An 18344-nucleotide genomic window follows, 5' to 3' on the forward strand; every position below is an offset into this window, starting at 1 on the left:
GTTTTTGATGGCACATAAAACAACGAATAAAATGGGTAAGCAAATTGTTCAAACGTTGCGAGAAATGTGTTTTCATTTTCAAATCAAGGAAAGTAGTTTTGAAGTGGTCATAAAACCTTTGTCAACAACGAATCATTTTAGTTTCGAATAATATACATTATTCTGTGTAAAAAATTTGCTCAGATAATACAAGGCTTCATTTTACTATTTAGCAATTGTGCATCTGCATTGGCAATATTCAAATGCATGCAGGTCTTTCAATGAAATAAATTGCGTTCAAACGCTGTTTTATACATATTTATCAGTTGGGTGTTTCAATGAATTTTGCAAAGTTTTTCAAAATTGATGACCCTACCAAATGCGTTAAAAATATAACAATTAAAATTATAGCTACCACGGAAAATTATTCCAAAGTTTTTTTAATAAATATAATAAAATACAGCTCTGATTTCAGACACATTAAGAATGTGGATTGATTAACTTATATATAATTGAAAGAATCTCTTTAGTTTTTTATTATTTCTATTTTCGAATGCTCTTCACGGCTTATTCATCTAAATTTCTTGGTGCCTAATTAGTTTGCCTGTTAGCGTTTCACGAGCTATGTAGGTGTGCATGGAAATCGCATGTACCTATGTGTGTTGGAGATGGTATGTATGGTTGTTGTGGCGATTGTATGTGTGTTGGAGATTGTCTGCATGTCACTTGTAGAGATTGTATGTGTGAATGAGAAAGTTATATCTATGTGTGTTTTAGAGATAAAGTTGTATGCATGTATTCGTATAGAAGATTGTACATCCGTTATGGAGGTTGTAACTGTACACATATCTGAAGGAATGCGTGTAAGGTTTTTGAAACTGAATGCACATGTGTTGAAGATTATATGTATGTATGTCTGTTGAAAACGGTTCTAAATTATTGAAACAGAATCTTTTGAAATAAATGGGTTCTAAAGATGGAAAAAATTTAAACTTTTGCAATCAAATCAATCAAGATTGAATTTTTTATTTCTTAATCGTACATAAAACTTATTTCGACGCTTTGTTTTGCTGCCTGTCTTAATAATGTGCGTTAAGCGTTTGAAATTTGGTGGAAAAGTCGTCACAAACCTCCATCATATTCATTCAGCAGCATTAGGCCCTAATCAACTGATGCATTTAAAATTGTCTTTGCAGGTTGCAAGTATTTGTTTCACTGCCGAACGTTTGATGGACCATCTGAAAATTTTTATTTACCGATTTGACTATAGAAAATTTTTATAAGATGCCCAACGTATGATCTAAACTGAAACACTGCGTTTTGCTTTAAAAGTCAAATTTACAACAAATTCCTAAACAAATTCAAAGAAGAGCAACAAAAATGATTGAATGGTGTCGGGTTAGGCCATGTAGGGAGGATCATTGGCGTGTTGGCTAATGAGTAGAGTACTTTCAATGATAATAAATAGATGTTTCTTACGGAAAAACAGTCTCAAAGCCAGTGAAACAATTTTAATTTATATAACAACACTTCAGTTGCGATTTAATGAACAATCTAAATGGCCCATACTACAAAATCCTTATTTAAAATTACAAACGTTCTTCAACAACTTCAAAAGAACCGGTTATTGATGCCTTGTTACAAACATTTAGACCCTTATTTATGGGAAACTCGGCAATAAAACAACCGCTTGCGCAACAGTCGTCGTATGATCACCTCAGCCGCTAAAAAAATTCCTAATCATCTGGACGAGGAAAACTGAAACTGATGGGACGTTTTTCAGATAACGCCAGTTTATTGTCCACTTTGATTCAGGCAGATATAAAAAGTTATTTTCAAGAGGTGCCGATTCAGCAGCGAGCCATTTATATTTCAGAGTGTTGTCCATTCATGGCACTCCAGGTGGCCACGCACATTACTCCATAAATCACATCCTGTGCACGAACATGTGTGGTATATGTAAGAACGCGTGCACGTGTGTTATGCATGTGTTATGGGTATGATTATATATTGTGTAGATGTTGTGCTCCATGCATATATGCTAGTAGATATTCATTTAATCAGGTTATTTTTCTTTAAAAAGTGTAAATACTGCAAAAAAACATACAGTAAACATATTTTTTATATAGGAAGGGTTATATCATTTGAACGATGGTTTATTTTGATTAGAAACTACGTCTATTGTTTTTGCAATGTTATATGATGGTTACTATGTGTGATTTTTATTGCTAGAGCAATAAAACAAGCAAGATTGATTTGCACATTGATTTACAAAATTGTACCTTCTAAAATTGTGAAAACATATTTTTATTTAATATCTATTAGAATATCGACAAGCACACGTATTTAAACAAACAGCAAACCCCCTTTACTCGCATGTCATATGCGAATGACGAGTCAAATATGACATGGTGAAATATTGCGTGGGCATGTAATACTTCAGCTCATCAATCTTATTTTTCATCACATCTCGTGCCATCAAATCGCTACTGGCCTGCATGAAAACAGCCACATCGGATGGCACAAAGACATTTTTTAATAAGCAAACACATTTTTCACATTACATTTACATTTTCATCACATTACATTTTCCAGGTCATTTATGTTGTGACATTACATTACATCTGATCACATCAGGTCAAATTGTATTAAAATTGATCGCACCACATCTCACGCATAAGCATGCATGAATGGTGGAACATCCTCAAATAGAGTCCCCATTTTTAAATGAAGTCGCCTCAGAACGCCGGAGCACGTTGCGATAAAAACGTGTAAATGATGGGAAAGAGCAGAAAATGCAACAGACAATGGACATATCAAACTCTCTCAAGACCGTGGGTGGACAACAACGTCATTCGGAGTGAACACTCAGGAAAAAAAACCAAGCGACATTACAACAACGCATCAACAAGAGATATAGAACTATTAGTTTCAAGATTAATGAAACAACATTATTATTATTATAACATATTAGAAACAATATTATTATAATAGCTTAAAAATATGCTAACAACAACAACAACAAACAACAAATATTTGATGGTTCTGGAAAAGTTGGTTTTCATTGTTACACGAAGTTAGTCAGTTGCAACCATTCATGTAATGAATGAACACACCCTTTACTATTATTGTACAAGAATTTTAATAATGAAAACGCTACATGCCCAAACTTATATTATTAATACAGTTTTCATGGATTATTGTGCTAATAACGACATCAAAAAACAAGAAACACAATGGCAGTCAAAACAGCAGCATTTAAAGTAAAACCAACCTAAACGTCCTCACCTACAACAACATCTCTTTCAGCATCATCAACTACAAAAAACCCTACAACATCATCAACTACAATAACATCAGCAGCAGCAACAACAACGACAACAACCACATCAACAAAAACAACAATGAGAACGTCATGAGCAAGCATTCGAGCACGCATCTGGAATACATTGAGCGAGCGAGTCTAGCATGATAATGGAATTGAAGATTTCATTTTATGCCGCATTTGATGGAAGGAGCGCCAAATAGAAAAAGACGTTGGTACCGCAGCAGCAGCAGCAGGAGGCACGTGACTATCATCAGCGTGCAGGAAATGGAAATGATGATGAATAAAATTTGAGAATCATTAGAAACGTTGCTTTTTTTAAGGAGAAAAAATTTAATGCACTTCCAGAGAAACAACCTGCTCTTGACATGCGAGCACAAGAAAGGAAAGAAAATTTAGTTTCGAACAAAACAATCAGTCCTGTGATAATATAACAAACATCTACAGTCGAGTTCTTGTGACATTATACAAACAGATACACACAACTATGTATATTTTTTTTTTTTGGTAACAGACTGTTTGTTGTTAACGCAACATTTCAAAAATTTTTGAAATGTTGCGTTAACAACTATATATGTATATATATATATATATATATATATATATATATATATATATATATATTTACAATATTCTATAAATTCTACCGAATGTTTGGCGTTAATATGTTAGTTAATAAATGTTCGCCAAACATTCGGTAGAATTTATAGAATATTGTAAAAAATATGGTCTATTACCAACATATATATTGTCAGAATTTGAAATAATACTGACTAAAAATACTTCAAAGTTTTTCAACGCAAAATTTATTCACTCAATAGGGGGCATAGTGCAAGTTAATTTACTCGATAGGTGACAAGACGATTTTTTGTTTGTTTTGCAATTTAGATGACGTCATAAATTATTACAAATTATTTTAAAATTTAATTAGTAGTTTTTTTTGATTAATTGGACATACCTTGGAAATTTTTATGTTTAAAAAAAACACCCGAAACCAAATCTAATTTTGCTTTGATATAGAGTTTCTTTATCTTATCTTGGAAGAAGAGTGTGGAAGGGCAAAGAGTACGCACTGGGTTAACTAGTTAGGCAGCTTCGAATAATCGGTGCCTATTCTGGTATCTGTGAGACTTAATTCGGTATTCTATGCTCATTGGCGCGGAAACGTCTTAAGTTCTCGAAAAGAGTCTGCCTTGGGTTCACCAGTTAGGCAGCTTCGAGTAATCAGTGCCTATTCTGGTATCTAAGAGACTTAATTTGTGATTCTATGCTCATTGGCATGGTTTCAGAAACGTCTTAAGTTCTCAAAAGTGGATTTGGTACGAGACTCTATGCGCATTGGAAACAGTGAAAACAGGCCAGGGTTGTGCGAAAGCCGACCGACCGACTGACAGGCCCAGTGAAAACAGGCCTTGGATTCTGTGAAAACGAATCCGCCTCCTTCTTTTGTTTCTTGTGCTATTTGTGGACCTAGGGTTCCTTGCTGGATCCTATATTCATTGGTATAGTTTCGCACGCAGCTTGCAATTTCCATAGGCTCCGATTTTTGTAATTTTGTTCGCATTCATTTTATTTATTTCTTGGAGTTGTATCGACATCACCATCGGTTACACACGTCGAGGTTGTACGATTAAACGGCAAGAAACATATCCCAAGTCGAAGACCCAACAAGAAGAAGTTCTAATTCCTGTATTCCAGTTTGTTCATTGACATTTTACATTATTATAGAGTTCATTTAGTTCAATTCCTTTTCATTTACTTCCGTCGATTAATAAAATTGTTATCGAATATTTTTTACGCGTTCGTGTGTTACTCAGTAAAATCATATAATTCGAAAAAGCCCAGTGCCACACAGGACTGGTCGAACTCACGATAAAAATATACACAAAAAATTATTGTCGGACCATAAAAAAATTCCCTGAGAAAGATAGAGGAAGAGATTACCTCAACCACCAGTTGTTTTAAAAAAATTTCCGAGAGTTTTTCAGAGAGTCCGCACTGGGTTAAGATTACCTCACCACCAGTTGTTTTTAAAAAAATTTCCGACAATATATATATATATATATAATAAATCATCATTTTATTTAAAAAAAACCAAACGTATGTATGACGTGCTTGTTGAAGAAAACTTAACGTACAACAGTCAGAGACGGTCAGTCTTTAAGATGGCACGCCCTTGACAAACCAGTAAACAATCGCCTCTGCATGCATACTTCAGAGCAACCAGCAAGCAAAATCATGCCCAAAGATCCATTAGTTAAGCCGGAAGTCATCGTAAAACCGATCTTAAAATAAGCAGCCCATCAAAATGACAATAAAAATCACTAGGGAGTTGGCCATCGTGAATCGGTGATGGCATAGATAATTAAATAAATGCGCATTGCCAAACGAAGTAAACGTGACGCTGGGTGCATTCGTTTATTCGTTTATCTATCTTCGCTCTTTACCAACAGTTGCTAGGCAATGAATGCCGTCGGTCGAGTTATTTTTCAATCTTTCAACAAGTTAATCTGCGTCAATCTGATGTTCCCATAAAAGTTCAATAAAAATTCTTACGACACTTATATAAAAAACCGGTATCGCGCCGGTACTTTTTAATAAATAAATTAAAGAGCTGTCGATATTCTTCACCGATCCTTACCATTCAAATTGAAAAAATTGCGTTTATGATTTGTTTATATTGATCAATTCTCGATTATTACTAATATTCTATTAAAGGATTGAGTAAAAAATCGAACAGTGTGCGCCGTTGTTTGTTAAGCTTTTCAACTGCAGCCTTTACATTCCTGATTTTATAATGGCGAAATGGTGATGTGATTTATTAATTACGAGTTTGGTTATTAAAATTCTAAAAGTGTTAAATTTTTGTTTAAAAATATATTGATGAAAATATCTGTATTGGCGTTTCCGATACTGTTGAAAATTAATATTGATATCGGCGATGCATTTCGGTTACAGTATCGTTATCGGTATCGCTTTCTTAAAGTATCGTTAAAAGCCCTGCATATTCATTCACACGCAAGCAACATTTTCCATTTTTTGAACACCTGTTGTCTAGCGACAAACAATTCACTTGAAATATTGTGATGATTGTTATGTTGATGATGAACAAGATGGTGATTGTTATGATGATAGTGATGGTGATTGATTGTTATGATGATGATGTTGATGATTGTTATGATGATGGTGATTGTTTTGTTTAAAAATTTTCAGTTTAATTAAAATGATGGCCACATCTATCGACTGCTCCTACCACGATGATCACGCAGAGATCACATGACAGGATGACAACGACGATGTGAAGATGATGATGATTACGATGGTCGTGTTGACGCTGATAGTGATGACAATGATGTAGAGGATGACTGCATTCTACGGTGATGATGGTTTTATTTCAAACATAGAAAACTGTTTTGATTATTAGGTGAAATTTAATTAAGAGGCAAATCACTTACTTAAATGTATACCTACGAATGACAAAACAAAGAAGAAATTGAAATATGAAAAATGACGATGATGATGACGATAATGATGATAAGAATAGTTATGATTGCAAGATGATATGTTTAATGGCTGCATTTCATATCTACACGCCAAATTGCGATCCGAAGGAATGGCAGTCTTTTCAAAAGTTCACTCAATCACGATGATTTGTACTTTTACATTACGTTTGAGACTGGCCGGATATTGCCATCCGGTCAGAGATGTATGATCGTCAGGCTAAATGGACAACTTTGAAGGTTTATGTTTAGTTAGAGATACTTTTATATAAAAAAATAGCAGTCAAACAAATTCGCATGGCAACGACATTTAAATAATTTTTGTAATAATCTGAAATTTTTCACAAATATTCTCAATTCAATAATTAGTAAATTTACTAAATTTTAGATTGTTTCGATATAGTTAAAAAAAACTTTGGCATGCAGGCTAAGTCTCAAAACTCTTGCACACAAGATTGTTATCGTGTATCTACTTTGAGCGAAGCAGAAGTTCATGTGTGTCTAGGTACTGTTTTTAATTTTGCTTTTGTCAATCGGGATGAATGAATTAATTAAACTAAACACGAGTATACTGGCCAACAAATTTAGAAAACAATTGCCCAAACTGAGTTCAAATGAAAAATAGCCTCACCATCAATCAAGTCCGTCTGCTTGTTAATTAACAAACAGCTTCTCAGGACAGGAAACAGCTTCATACCCGCACCAATACAGATAGTACAGACCCTTATACAACGTGTGTGCATGCAGACGCGTTGTTTATGTGTATTTGTTTGTGAGGTAATGCGTACTAATTAGATCTAATACATTAAACCAATAGTGAAAGAAATATCACGCTTCTGTCTCTTTGATGGAGAGGTGGATCACTAGCATCTGAAGAACAAAACTTAAAACAAATCCATCGAATATATGTATGTTGTTCATTTGTACGATCATTGTGGCAGGAGAATTATAGGTTCTAGTTGTTTAAATATTCATCATCTTCTTCTTCTTCATCATCATCATCAGTGACCTCCTCTTTGTTACCATCATTGTCGTTATCAGTGAACGAACATATATGGGGCTTATCTGCAACCCAAGGACGGGAAGATTTTAAACTTTTTAAGTAAAATGTTTTAAAGGGAATTTAAATAAAAAAATAAATGATTCGTAGCAAAGTCAGCTGAGTAAAGCGATCCACATTAGGTTTGTTGGCTATAATATCAAATCCTTGACAAACTAAATCAACTACGATTCAATGGAGCCAAGTTTTTGATTTTTAGATAATAAAATTGAAATACAAAAATTATTAAATGATATAAATCTACTCACTTCTTCTTCTTCTGCAAAATTCTTCTCACTCTGAGTGTCGTCCAAATTGGCTAACAACTTTTCCTATTGGTGTGGTAAGATGAATTGTGGTAAGATGAATTGTGGTTAGATGAATTTTGGTAAAATGAATTGAGGTATGATGTCACATGAGTTGTGGTATGATTAAATAGCTACTCAATAAAAAACAAAATAATTAAATGCGTTGATGTACTAAAACATTGAATTGCATGTTGAAATGCTGTTTTTTAATTTTTTACAATTATCACTTAATTAATTTTTTCAGATATCAACACACACACACACACACACACCACACACACACACATGGCACATGTAAAAAAAACACGTGAATTGAAACATTTCAGACGTTGCATGTAATAGGCGGAGATATCATTGCATTCGAATGCGATCATTGCAAAAGCAGGTCCAGGTGCCATAACCATTACGCTATTCCACCCACCAAATCTATAAACTGAGCATGAGAGGAACATATACATACAAAACGAAACGGAACGAAACAAATGATGAAAAAAATTTTTAAAAAATCCAAGTCACAAAAATATAAATCATGTAAATATATTCGACGGAATTATTGACGTCAGAAAAAAATGAATGAACGACTGAGCAATCTAATGAATGCATGATGATGAATTCTATTCACGCCAAATTGCAAGTTAACGAAACCGCATAAATTAGCATGTGGCTGTACAGTTCCACGCATTTAAACATACATACAAATACGTAACCCCGCAAATAAACATGCATTCATCCTACCTACACACACACACAAATACATATCACACTATCTACATATGCATCCATATACATATATAGATATCTACACATATCAGCGAATGTAAACCTAGATAAAGAGACACAGCAATCCAGAGATACAGACTACCACACATACAAGCAACCAAAGATTTTGAGAACCAGACACAAAAGCGGAATGGCGGGGAGGACGTTGAATAAGCTAGACGTGGCGTCGGATTATGACGAATGGGTGAATGTGAATTTCTATGATTGGTATAATTTGTATGAAATTGTAGGAATGAATCTTTATGATTTGTATGAATTTGTATGATTTTTATGAATTTGTATGATTTATATGAATTTGTATGATTTGTATAAATTTGTATAAGTGTCACGGTTGGATGGGTGGATGGATGGATGTGATCTGTCGAATGAAAGAGCGTGATGGATAATGGGAAGTTGCAGAAAAAACTCCATCTATATTCGTTCAGTGATAACGACAAGGATGGTAACAAAGTGGAGGTCACCGATGATGATGATGATGGTGATGAAGACGGTGATGAGGAAGAAGAATATGATGATGATGGTGATGAAGAAGAATATGATGATGATGATGAAGATTATGAAGAAGAATATGATGATGATCTTATATATATATGTATTAAAATAATTATATAAGAAGTTTTATTGTGATAGGAACGAAATTAGCTAGAAACTGGTGAATAATAACCATTATTGCCCCGCACCATTCAAATGTGAAATAATGAGCGTAAGGTTGTTTGCGTAAGAACGCTATAGACTCCTCTATGTATTTTGTTGAAGTATTTCATTTGAAAGGGAAAAAGCCATTTATCACAGTTTGATTTTAAAACAGTATAAATTACGATGATGATGATGATGAGGAGGAGGAGAAGGAGGATGGTGATGATGATGATGAGAATTGATGACCATAATGCTAGTGAAGCGGTGACTACGAACATGTGGAGCGTTTGAAACCAGGTTGAAAATTTAAAGCGCGTCATGATTTGTTAGATGTCATATGCAATCGACATATTGCTCAATTAGTGGTTCATTGTTTTAAGGGTGTCCTTTGAAAGTAAAATTTTTTTATGATATTGTAATAAACTTCAGGCACTACCTTTAGGAACATCAGTTGGTGAACGGTGAATAGTGAAAGCAAGCGTCCCACTTAAATAGGGTTCACAAAATTTTGATTATTTCCAGCTTTCTATCAAGCCTATACAATTTTGCTGAGTGTTTATTTTTTCGAAATCAATAAAATTGATGATGACATTTATATAGCCAATAAAATGTGAGGATTATTGGAAAATTTCTGGAAACATATCTTATTTGGAAACATGCCCTATTGAACCTTCCATTTAACAATTGATGATAGCATAATCATTCATCAACAGTCGATTACCATAGGTACAATTTGAAGGAAATATATTATTATATAGAAATTTAAAATTATTTATCGCTACATCTGCCGATGCAATATATTTTACCATTTTTAAATGCTGTTTGTTATTGCTGAACTTTGAGACTAGGTTTGATAAATTACCCAATAATTTCACCCTGCTAATCCCCGCCGCATGTTCTCTTGCTTAATTAAACATCGTTTTGCCAGAAATATCAGAGTGAACAAGTATAAACATGCATGCCTCCACACACAAACATTCAATCATACGAATACACACAAATACACACATACACTCAAACACACACACACTTAAACAAACAAACATAAACAATAGCTATATAATTCAAAATTTGTTGGGACGACTTTCCAGTCATCGGAACATAAATTTTATAACAAAATTAAACTGATAATTTGAACATCCCCTGGTAAATATTAATTCAGACGGTGCTTGCAAACTGTTGCTGTTGTATTTTTAAACTGTCCAATAAATTGTAATAACAGTAACTTTTAAATAAAATAATGCAACAAGTAGGTTCACTTAAATTATTTGCAAATAAATTCATTATCTTAAACTTGTGAACTTATTTTCGAAGCGTAATAGACGTTCCACGAATTTTACTCATTAATACTTCATTAATGTTGAAGATACGTGACTCGTGACTAAATCGTGACTAAACATTTATTCTAAAGAATTCTTTTAATTGTGTGCCATAATGAAAATTATTTGTATTTCTAACATAATTTGTTTTTATGTTTGAAATCTGAACAAACGATTAGAAACAACAAGAAACAAATTTCAATAATTAATACAATATTTTATACCTTTTATAATGACAACAATTTTTCAACTTTATAAATTATAATTTCAAGAAACTAGCATAATAGATTTGCAGTAAAAACATTTTGTATTAATTGAGGAGCCACACAGTCCAACGCTATCTTGATTATAAAGTCATCGCATATTGTTGATACAGCCATAAGAATGGGCAGCACTAATGACCAGACGTCCTTCCAACTGAAAGCAAACATGAAGCACATAACAGCTGCACCTAACAAGCTTTGAAGATGCTTCTTCAGCAATGAAAGCTCTATAAACAATCGGCCTGCTACAAAATTATAAATTAGATGACACTTTCTTCAAGAGTTCACACAAAATACAAACTCACCTAAAGTTATGCAAACTCTGAAAAGTTATTGCACGAAATTGATGAAGATTAATTTTAATTTGCTAAAAATGTTTTATCGATCTCCATTTCATTGTAATTTCATCTTTATTTAATATTTAAAAATAAATTTAAAAAATTAGTTTATTATTAAATTAATTTATTTTCCGAATGAAACTTATGTCATCAGCATTTATTGTCGACTGGGCAGCAGTGATGTACTAGGGAGTTGAACAGACTGTCAACAGTTTCAAAGCAGGCATTGATTGCTGGGTGAACAGCAATCAATCAGCTGTTCCTCCTCCTTCTCCTACTACTACTACTACTAATAATAATAATACTATTATTATTACTATTATTATTATAATAATAATACTATTATTATTACTGCTGCTGCAGTAATAATAATAATAATAATAATAATACTATTAATATTATTATTACTGTTACTGCAGTTACTGCTACTTTTACTACCACATTTCAAAATTATTCAAAGTACTTAAGATACTAAAATTTACACAGAACATAACATTTTTGGTTACAACAGTAAAATTTGACTTGATTTGAAATTTCAATGAATAAATTGAAACATTAAAACACGTAAACACAAAAAAACTCCCAGTCCCATGAATGGCAAACAAAAGCAACAAACTGGGAAGAAATTTGACACCGCTGGATGGTGTCAATTAAGTGTTGATATTGTTTCGAAAATTAACTTACTAATGAAAAGGAGAAAGGAAAAATGCCGCAAAAATTCAAATATCAACAGAGACTGAGTCATTCTAACTCAATAAAACTTCACACTGATTAATCAAATTACTATTCGAGTGGACTTGAAATAGCACATGCGATGAACACCAGTGGACTGATCGTTTTATTGAAATTTTTTTTAAATTATTAGATTTTTGATTTATTTGAAGTTTTTAAAGCTATAAAATGATAAATTCATTTGAAATATATCTACTATTGCGCTTTTTGCTTTAATAGTCGGCATTAACAAAACTTTGTTTAAAAACCAAACTTTTGCTCGCTGCTAAAAATTGATTTGATTTAAATCATTTGAATCGTAATAAAATGAAGTCAGGATAATGAAAAGCCTCTCATGCAATACGTCACGTTTTTTTGGAATTTTAACTCGATTCAATTTCTGTCATTCTTTTTTTTGTTTCTCTTTCTCACTTTTTTTTCATTTCTTTCTCTCTCTCTCTCTCTCTCTTTATTATCATTCTATTTTCGTTTTTCTGTCCCACTTTTTTTCACTTCTCTCTCTCTCTCTCTCTCTCTCTCTTTCTCTGCTTTTTTCATTATTCTATTTTCATTTCGTTTCTTCTTTCTCACATTTTTTCTAACTTCTCTCTCTCTATCTCTTCTTTTTCACTTCCAACTTTTTTTTTCTCATTTTCGTATTTCATTTTTCACTTTGTTCTCAGTTTTTTCCATCTTAGTTCATTTCTTTCTTTTCTGTTTCTTTTTCTTCTTTTGTCCGTTTCATCCGTCATTTCCTTTCTTTCTCCCTTTCTTTCTTTTCTTTATTTTTCATTACTCTTTCTTTGTTTTTTTTTATATTTCTTTGTTTCTTTTTTCTTCATTTCCTCTTCAAATTTTTCATTTATCTTCCTTTCATCTTTACAGTCAATTATCGTTTTGGAACATGAAAAAGAACGAGTAGGTTGAGAAGAAGACTAAGAAAATATTTATTAAAATGTTACAGTGAAACTTTTTTTTAAATCCTTATATTATTTGTTTTATTGTTAAATTTGTATCTCATGTAGAAATTTCATACTTTATCTTACGATATTCATGACTTGAAATTTTTTTAAAGGCGTAAAAGTAGCAGGTTCTAAAATTCTCAGTAGTTTGTATTATTTTTACTTGGCTTCGTTCCACCATTTCGTCATTTTGATTCACTCGCATTGTTGCTGTGTTAATGCCTGCTTGTCGCACCAACCTATGCGATTGGAAAACAAAGAGTGCTCGGTTTCATTTTGTTGGACCTTGTTGACATATCAAAATTTTAGTATTTTATAAATATTACCTTGACAATTTTTTTTATAAATGTTAATTTTTTGTGTTAAAATGATAAAGGCACACACTCATGCATTTCAGGCCCTATGAATGTTCATTAAAATGTTTCTCCCATGCGATATTTTTCCTGCCTAAACAAGGCAATGTGGTTTTATGCAGGCTGAGATCATGTTTTATCCACTTACTGACTTGAAGTCTTAAAAATGTTTTATGGTCATAGAAGCAAAGATAAATTTCAATTTGATGAAACATGATAACGTAAAAGGATCACACGCACGTGAACAGTAAGCGAACGTTTTGCCAACTTGACAAATACGCACCAACTAATTGTGGAGCTATTAATTCATGGCAGGTGTGTTTTTTTTTTTTTTTTGTTTGTTTTGAGTTTGAATACGATTAAAAATTTAATCATTTCTCGTACTGATAGACCATTAATTATAAAAGTTTTCGACGGTTTCATCGATGAGGACTATAATTAAAAAATGTTTAGCCAAGGTTACATAATCGTTTCTGGTAAAAGTGTTGAGGACTAAGATGTGAACAAGAGGTTGCAAATTGTTTAAAATTTGACTCCATCATGCTCTAACTGATGATTAATTGTTGAAACCTTCTCCAGTTCTACTAACCATTTCATTTACTAGAGTTTAGTATAGTTAGAGTGTGGGTTGAAACCTGAACTTTTATAGATGTTATGCGTGTAATTATTCAGATGTCTGCTGAAGGCTTTATACAAATTTTAACAAAACTAGTCGATAAAATTAATAACAAACTTGTTCAGAGTTTTTATTTGAACCGTTATAAAAAAATTACTGGATTTCTCGTGCAACATACAAAAAACAAATGTTTGTAGAGGTCTCGTGGCCGAGTGGTTAGCGTGTCAGTCACCCACTCCCACGAACTGGGTTCGAATTCTGCAGTTTCTACAGATACATCCGGGTAGCCGACCCCGGTCAACCCAATCGTCCATTTTATCGTGTTTATTTGTGCACAAATAGAAGACAAAATGTATGTTTGCTGTTGTGAATGATAGCCATCGTGCAAATCACTTTGAGATATTTCTGTCAATTTACAAGGCGTCCGCACCTCTGAATATTTAACAGTTCATTTAGTATAGAGTTTTTCATAAGTTTTTTAGTTTTTTAAAATGACTTTTTAAATATTCATAACGCTCGTTTCTTAACAACTACAATAAATGTCTCGTAGTTAAAATTTCATTTAATTTTCTATAAACTCTGTATGATTTTTAAGACAACATTTAATGTATAATGTATTATTAGCAGTATGTATGCATAATTATACCCACGCACATAAAACACACACACAACAAACAAACACACACAACAAACAAACACACACACACACACACACATATATATATATATATATATATAGTATTTGTTTATTTAAAAATATTTATATTGCGCAAATTAAATACTTCAAAGGCGCCATCAAAAAGTGAAACAAACAAAATATTTGTGCGTGATCAACATAAATCAAAATATTCAAATTTAATGTTTATCACAGAAAATAAATATGTTTTTAATTCTTTTTTAAATGTCACAAAATTAATTCCAGGTCTTCTTAATGAAATCGGTAGGTCATTCCAAACCCTCAGACCCACAACCGCAATATCTCTTGCCTAGCTGGAACCGCCAAAAGATTCATATTACCTGATCTAAGATGAAAACATGATGCAGATGCCTTCGTGGAAAATTTATCTGAGATGTAAGCCGGTGACATTCCATTCATGGATTTGAATACTGTCACTGCAATTTTAAAAATTATTCTTTTCTCAATCGTTAACCAGTGAAGTTCATTCAATATTGCCGTTACATGGTCAAATTTCAATTTTCCAGTTACAAGTTTTGCAGCCCTATTTTGAACCAACTGAAGAATGGCAATTGATCTATAGAATAAGTTATAAAACAGACTGATGCAGTAGTACAGCCGTGATGATAAAAACGCATGGACCAAATTTTCCAAAGCTGATTTATCTAAAAAATGTCTAACTCGGTATAAATTTCTTAGCTGAGCAATGCTGGAAACTGAAATCATATTGATGTGGTCTTTCATGGACAATCAATCATCCAGCAACACCCCCAAATTAAAAGCTGTTTTACTGAAAGATATATTTGCATCTTCTACTTTGATTGAAGTGATATTCATCCTTGATAACTGTTGCCATATCCCAACCGGGAGGAACTAAGTCTTACATTGATTTAACTTTAATGAATTATCTGACATCCAACGGCCAACATCTGACTTACATCTGCTGAATCTGTTCACTTAGTCTGCAAGTGAATCTGGAGAACTGGTGATCAGCACCTGGATGCCATCCGCAAAAGCATGACAAACGAATCCGTGGGAACTAATTATTTTTATTATATCCGCTGTATAAAGCAGAAACAGGATAGGTCCCAACACAGATCCTTGAGGCACCCCGATGAGACCAATGATACATTGATACATTTGACACTGGGTTTTTAAATGCAACCCGTTGTGTACGATTCTTAAGATATGACCTGAACCAGTCATGGGCAACTCCAAGAACACCATAACTGCACTGCAATCTCTTTAAAAGTATTTCATGATCCAAACAATCGAGTGCTGATGACATATCAAGGAATGATATTACCGATACGTTTTGAACTTCAGTTGCAGCAAACAAACTTGATAAACAAACAGTTCCATTCCACTGTTTCAGTGGAATGGAACTGACGATATCCAGATTGATATTTTGGCATAAGATTGTTATTAGTCAAGTGGTTAAGTAGAAACTTCATGACAACACACTCCATTACTTTTGAGACAAATGGCAAATTAGAAATTTGTCTGTAGTTGCCAATGTTCCTATCATCACAACCTACTTTTTTTTAGAATCGGAATAAGTGTGGCGTGCTTGAAATAGTCTGGAACTATGTCTTTCCGCAAGCCAAGATTTATATATATATATATATATATATATATATATATATATATATATATATATGTTGGTAATAGACCATAATTATATACAATATTCTATAAATTCTACCAAATGTTTGGCGTTGATATGTTTGTAGTTTAATTTTTCTCACTAAAGTATTTTGGTGAACGTTTAGTTAGAAAAGGAAACCAAAGAAGATTGACCAGCCAATAAAGAAACCTGACATCTAATTTACATCTGAGTTCACTTTGATAAAGTCAATATTTCCCTATATAAACTTTCGACCGCTTTGATAATGATTCATTCGGAATCGAAATATGGCCTTATTTGCAGCATGAATTCGGAAAATAAGTTTATTTTGAATTTTAATAAACTAAACGTTCATCAAAAAACTTTAGCGAGATAAATCGAAAAAACGAACTACAAACATATTAACGCCAAACATTTGGTAGAATTTAAAGAATATTGTAAAAATATATATATATATATATGTTATCTTAAGCCTTATTCAGCAGGCTACTGACGAGTCTCGTGAGAGACGAAACGTACGTCTGGCCTATGGCGGATAATGGTTTACCAATAATACTTTTTGCGACTGAATGGGTTCTTAAACCTTGTAACAACGTGATGTTGTTCTTACCTATTGGTCGCGACACCTCAATTTGAGTTTCTTGGTTACAATAATTGAGTTGTGTTATCTTAAGTCTTATTCGGCAGGCTACTGACGAGTCTCGTGAGAGACGAAACGTACGTCTGGCCTATTGCGGATAATGGTTTACCAATAATATATGTATATGTATTGTATATATCTGAAACTAAATATATATATACATTATTGTATGAATTCGACCAAATTTAGTTAGTCTTTTCCATTTTCCTTACTAGAATTTTCTGAAAATTGTTCAATTTATTGAAAATAGAATTATTATCCAAGTTCATCATGAAAATTTAATAAAACTTTCGTTATACAAATTCATTGTGCAGTGGGCCCCCATTTCGATTCTTCACAAATAATCTTCAGCGCAGGCTTGGTTAATATAGTTTATTTAAACAATGCAAAGTTAGTTCTTTAACAAAGCGGATGTAATTTGTTGTCAAATCTCTTTTCCGTGCAATCTTTCCCGCTTTATATGTTTTATGTATGTATGTATGTATGTATATATATATGTATGTATATATATATATATATATATATATATATATATATATATTAGGGATGCACCGAAGTTCGGCCCCGGCTCCGGCCAAAATCCGGCTTTTTTTCAAATCCGGTCGAATCCGGCCCCGGATTTGGTGGCCGGATTTAGGGCCGGATTTAAGCGTTTATCAACTTTTAAAAATGTCAGAAATAGAAAAAAAAATTTTATTGAATTCAATTAATTTTATGTCAATAAGTTAAAGGCTAAGGTTAAGCTAAAGGCATACATGACACATAATAACAACATCACTAATTGTGAGGTAATCTGGACAATTTTCTTTATGCTATAACATGGGTTATGCATAAATTATAAGCAGATCTTTGTGTAAAAGAACTTGTGCACGTGTATATACTATAAATTGATAATTGCACATGACGGATCATATAGCTACATAATATATATATATATATATATATCTATATATATATATATATAAAGATATATATCTATATATATTTAGAGAGAGAGATATACATAAGCACATAATTTAAGAACATGGTATGTTAAAGGTTAGGCTAGGTATACATGACAAATAATTACAACATCACTAATTGTGCGGTGAGCTGGACAATTTTCTTTGTGCTTTAACTTGGGTTATGCAAATATGCATAAATTATAAGCTGATCTTTGTGTACAGAATTTGGCGTATCACACAACTTATTCATATATTTGAATTATATAACTATTTGCTTGGTGTTATTTTTTGATGTTCAACATGTAGATAACCGTAAATGTGAGTATTT

The 18344-nt window shown here is 32.7% G+C and overlaps 1 protein-coding gene across 1 annotated transcript; it reads right to left on the bottom strand.

The window, feature by feature from the left end:
- Nucleotides 1-6565: 6565 nt before the first annotated feature.
- HELRODRAFT_171622 (hypothetical protein) lies at nt 6566-8555 on the bottom strand (the record flags this gene model as incomplete). The annotated part of the gene is made up of 3 exons (XM_009018328.1): nt 6566-6676; nt 8113-8175; nt 8424-8555. 3 exons carry the CDS (start codon nt 8553-8555, stop codon nt 6566-6568), a joined length of 306 nt encoding a protein of 101 aa, XP_009016576.1.
- Nucleotides 8556-18344: the final 9789 nt, after the last annotated feature.

Source organism: Helobdella robusta, assembly GCF_000326865.2.
Source record: "Helobdella robusta unplaced genomic scaffold HELROscaffold_21, whole genome shotgun sequence".
NCBI classification, from domain to species: Eukaryota; Metazoa; Annelida; class Clitellata; order Rhynchobdellida; family Glossiphoniidae; genus Helobdella; species Helobdella robusta.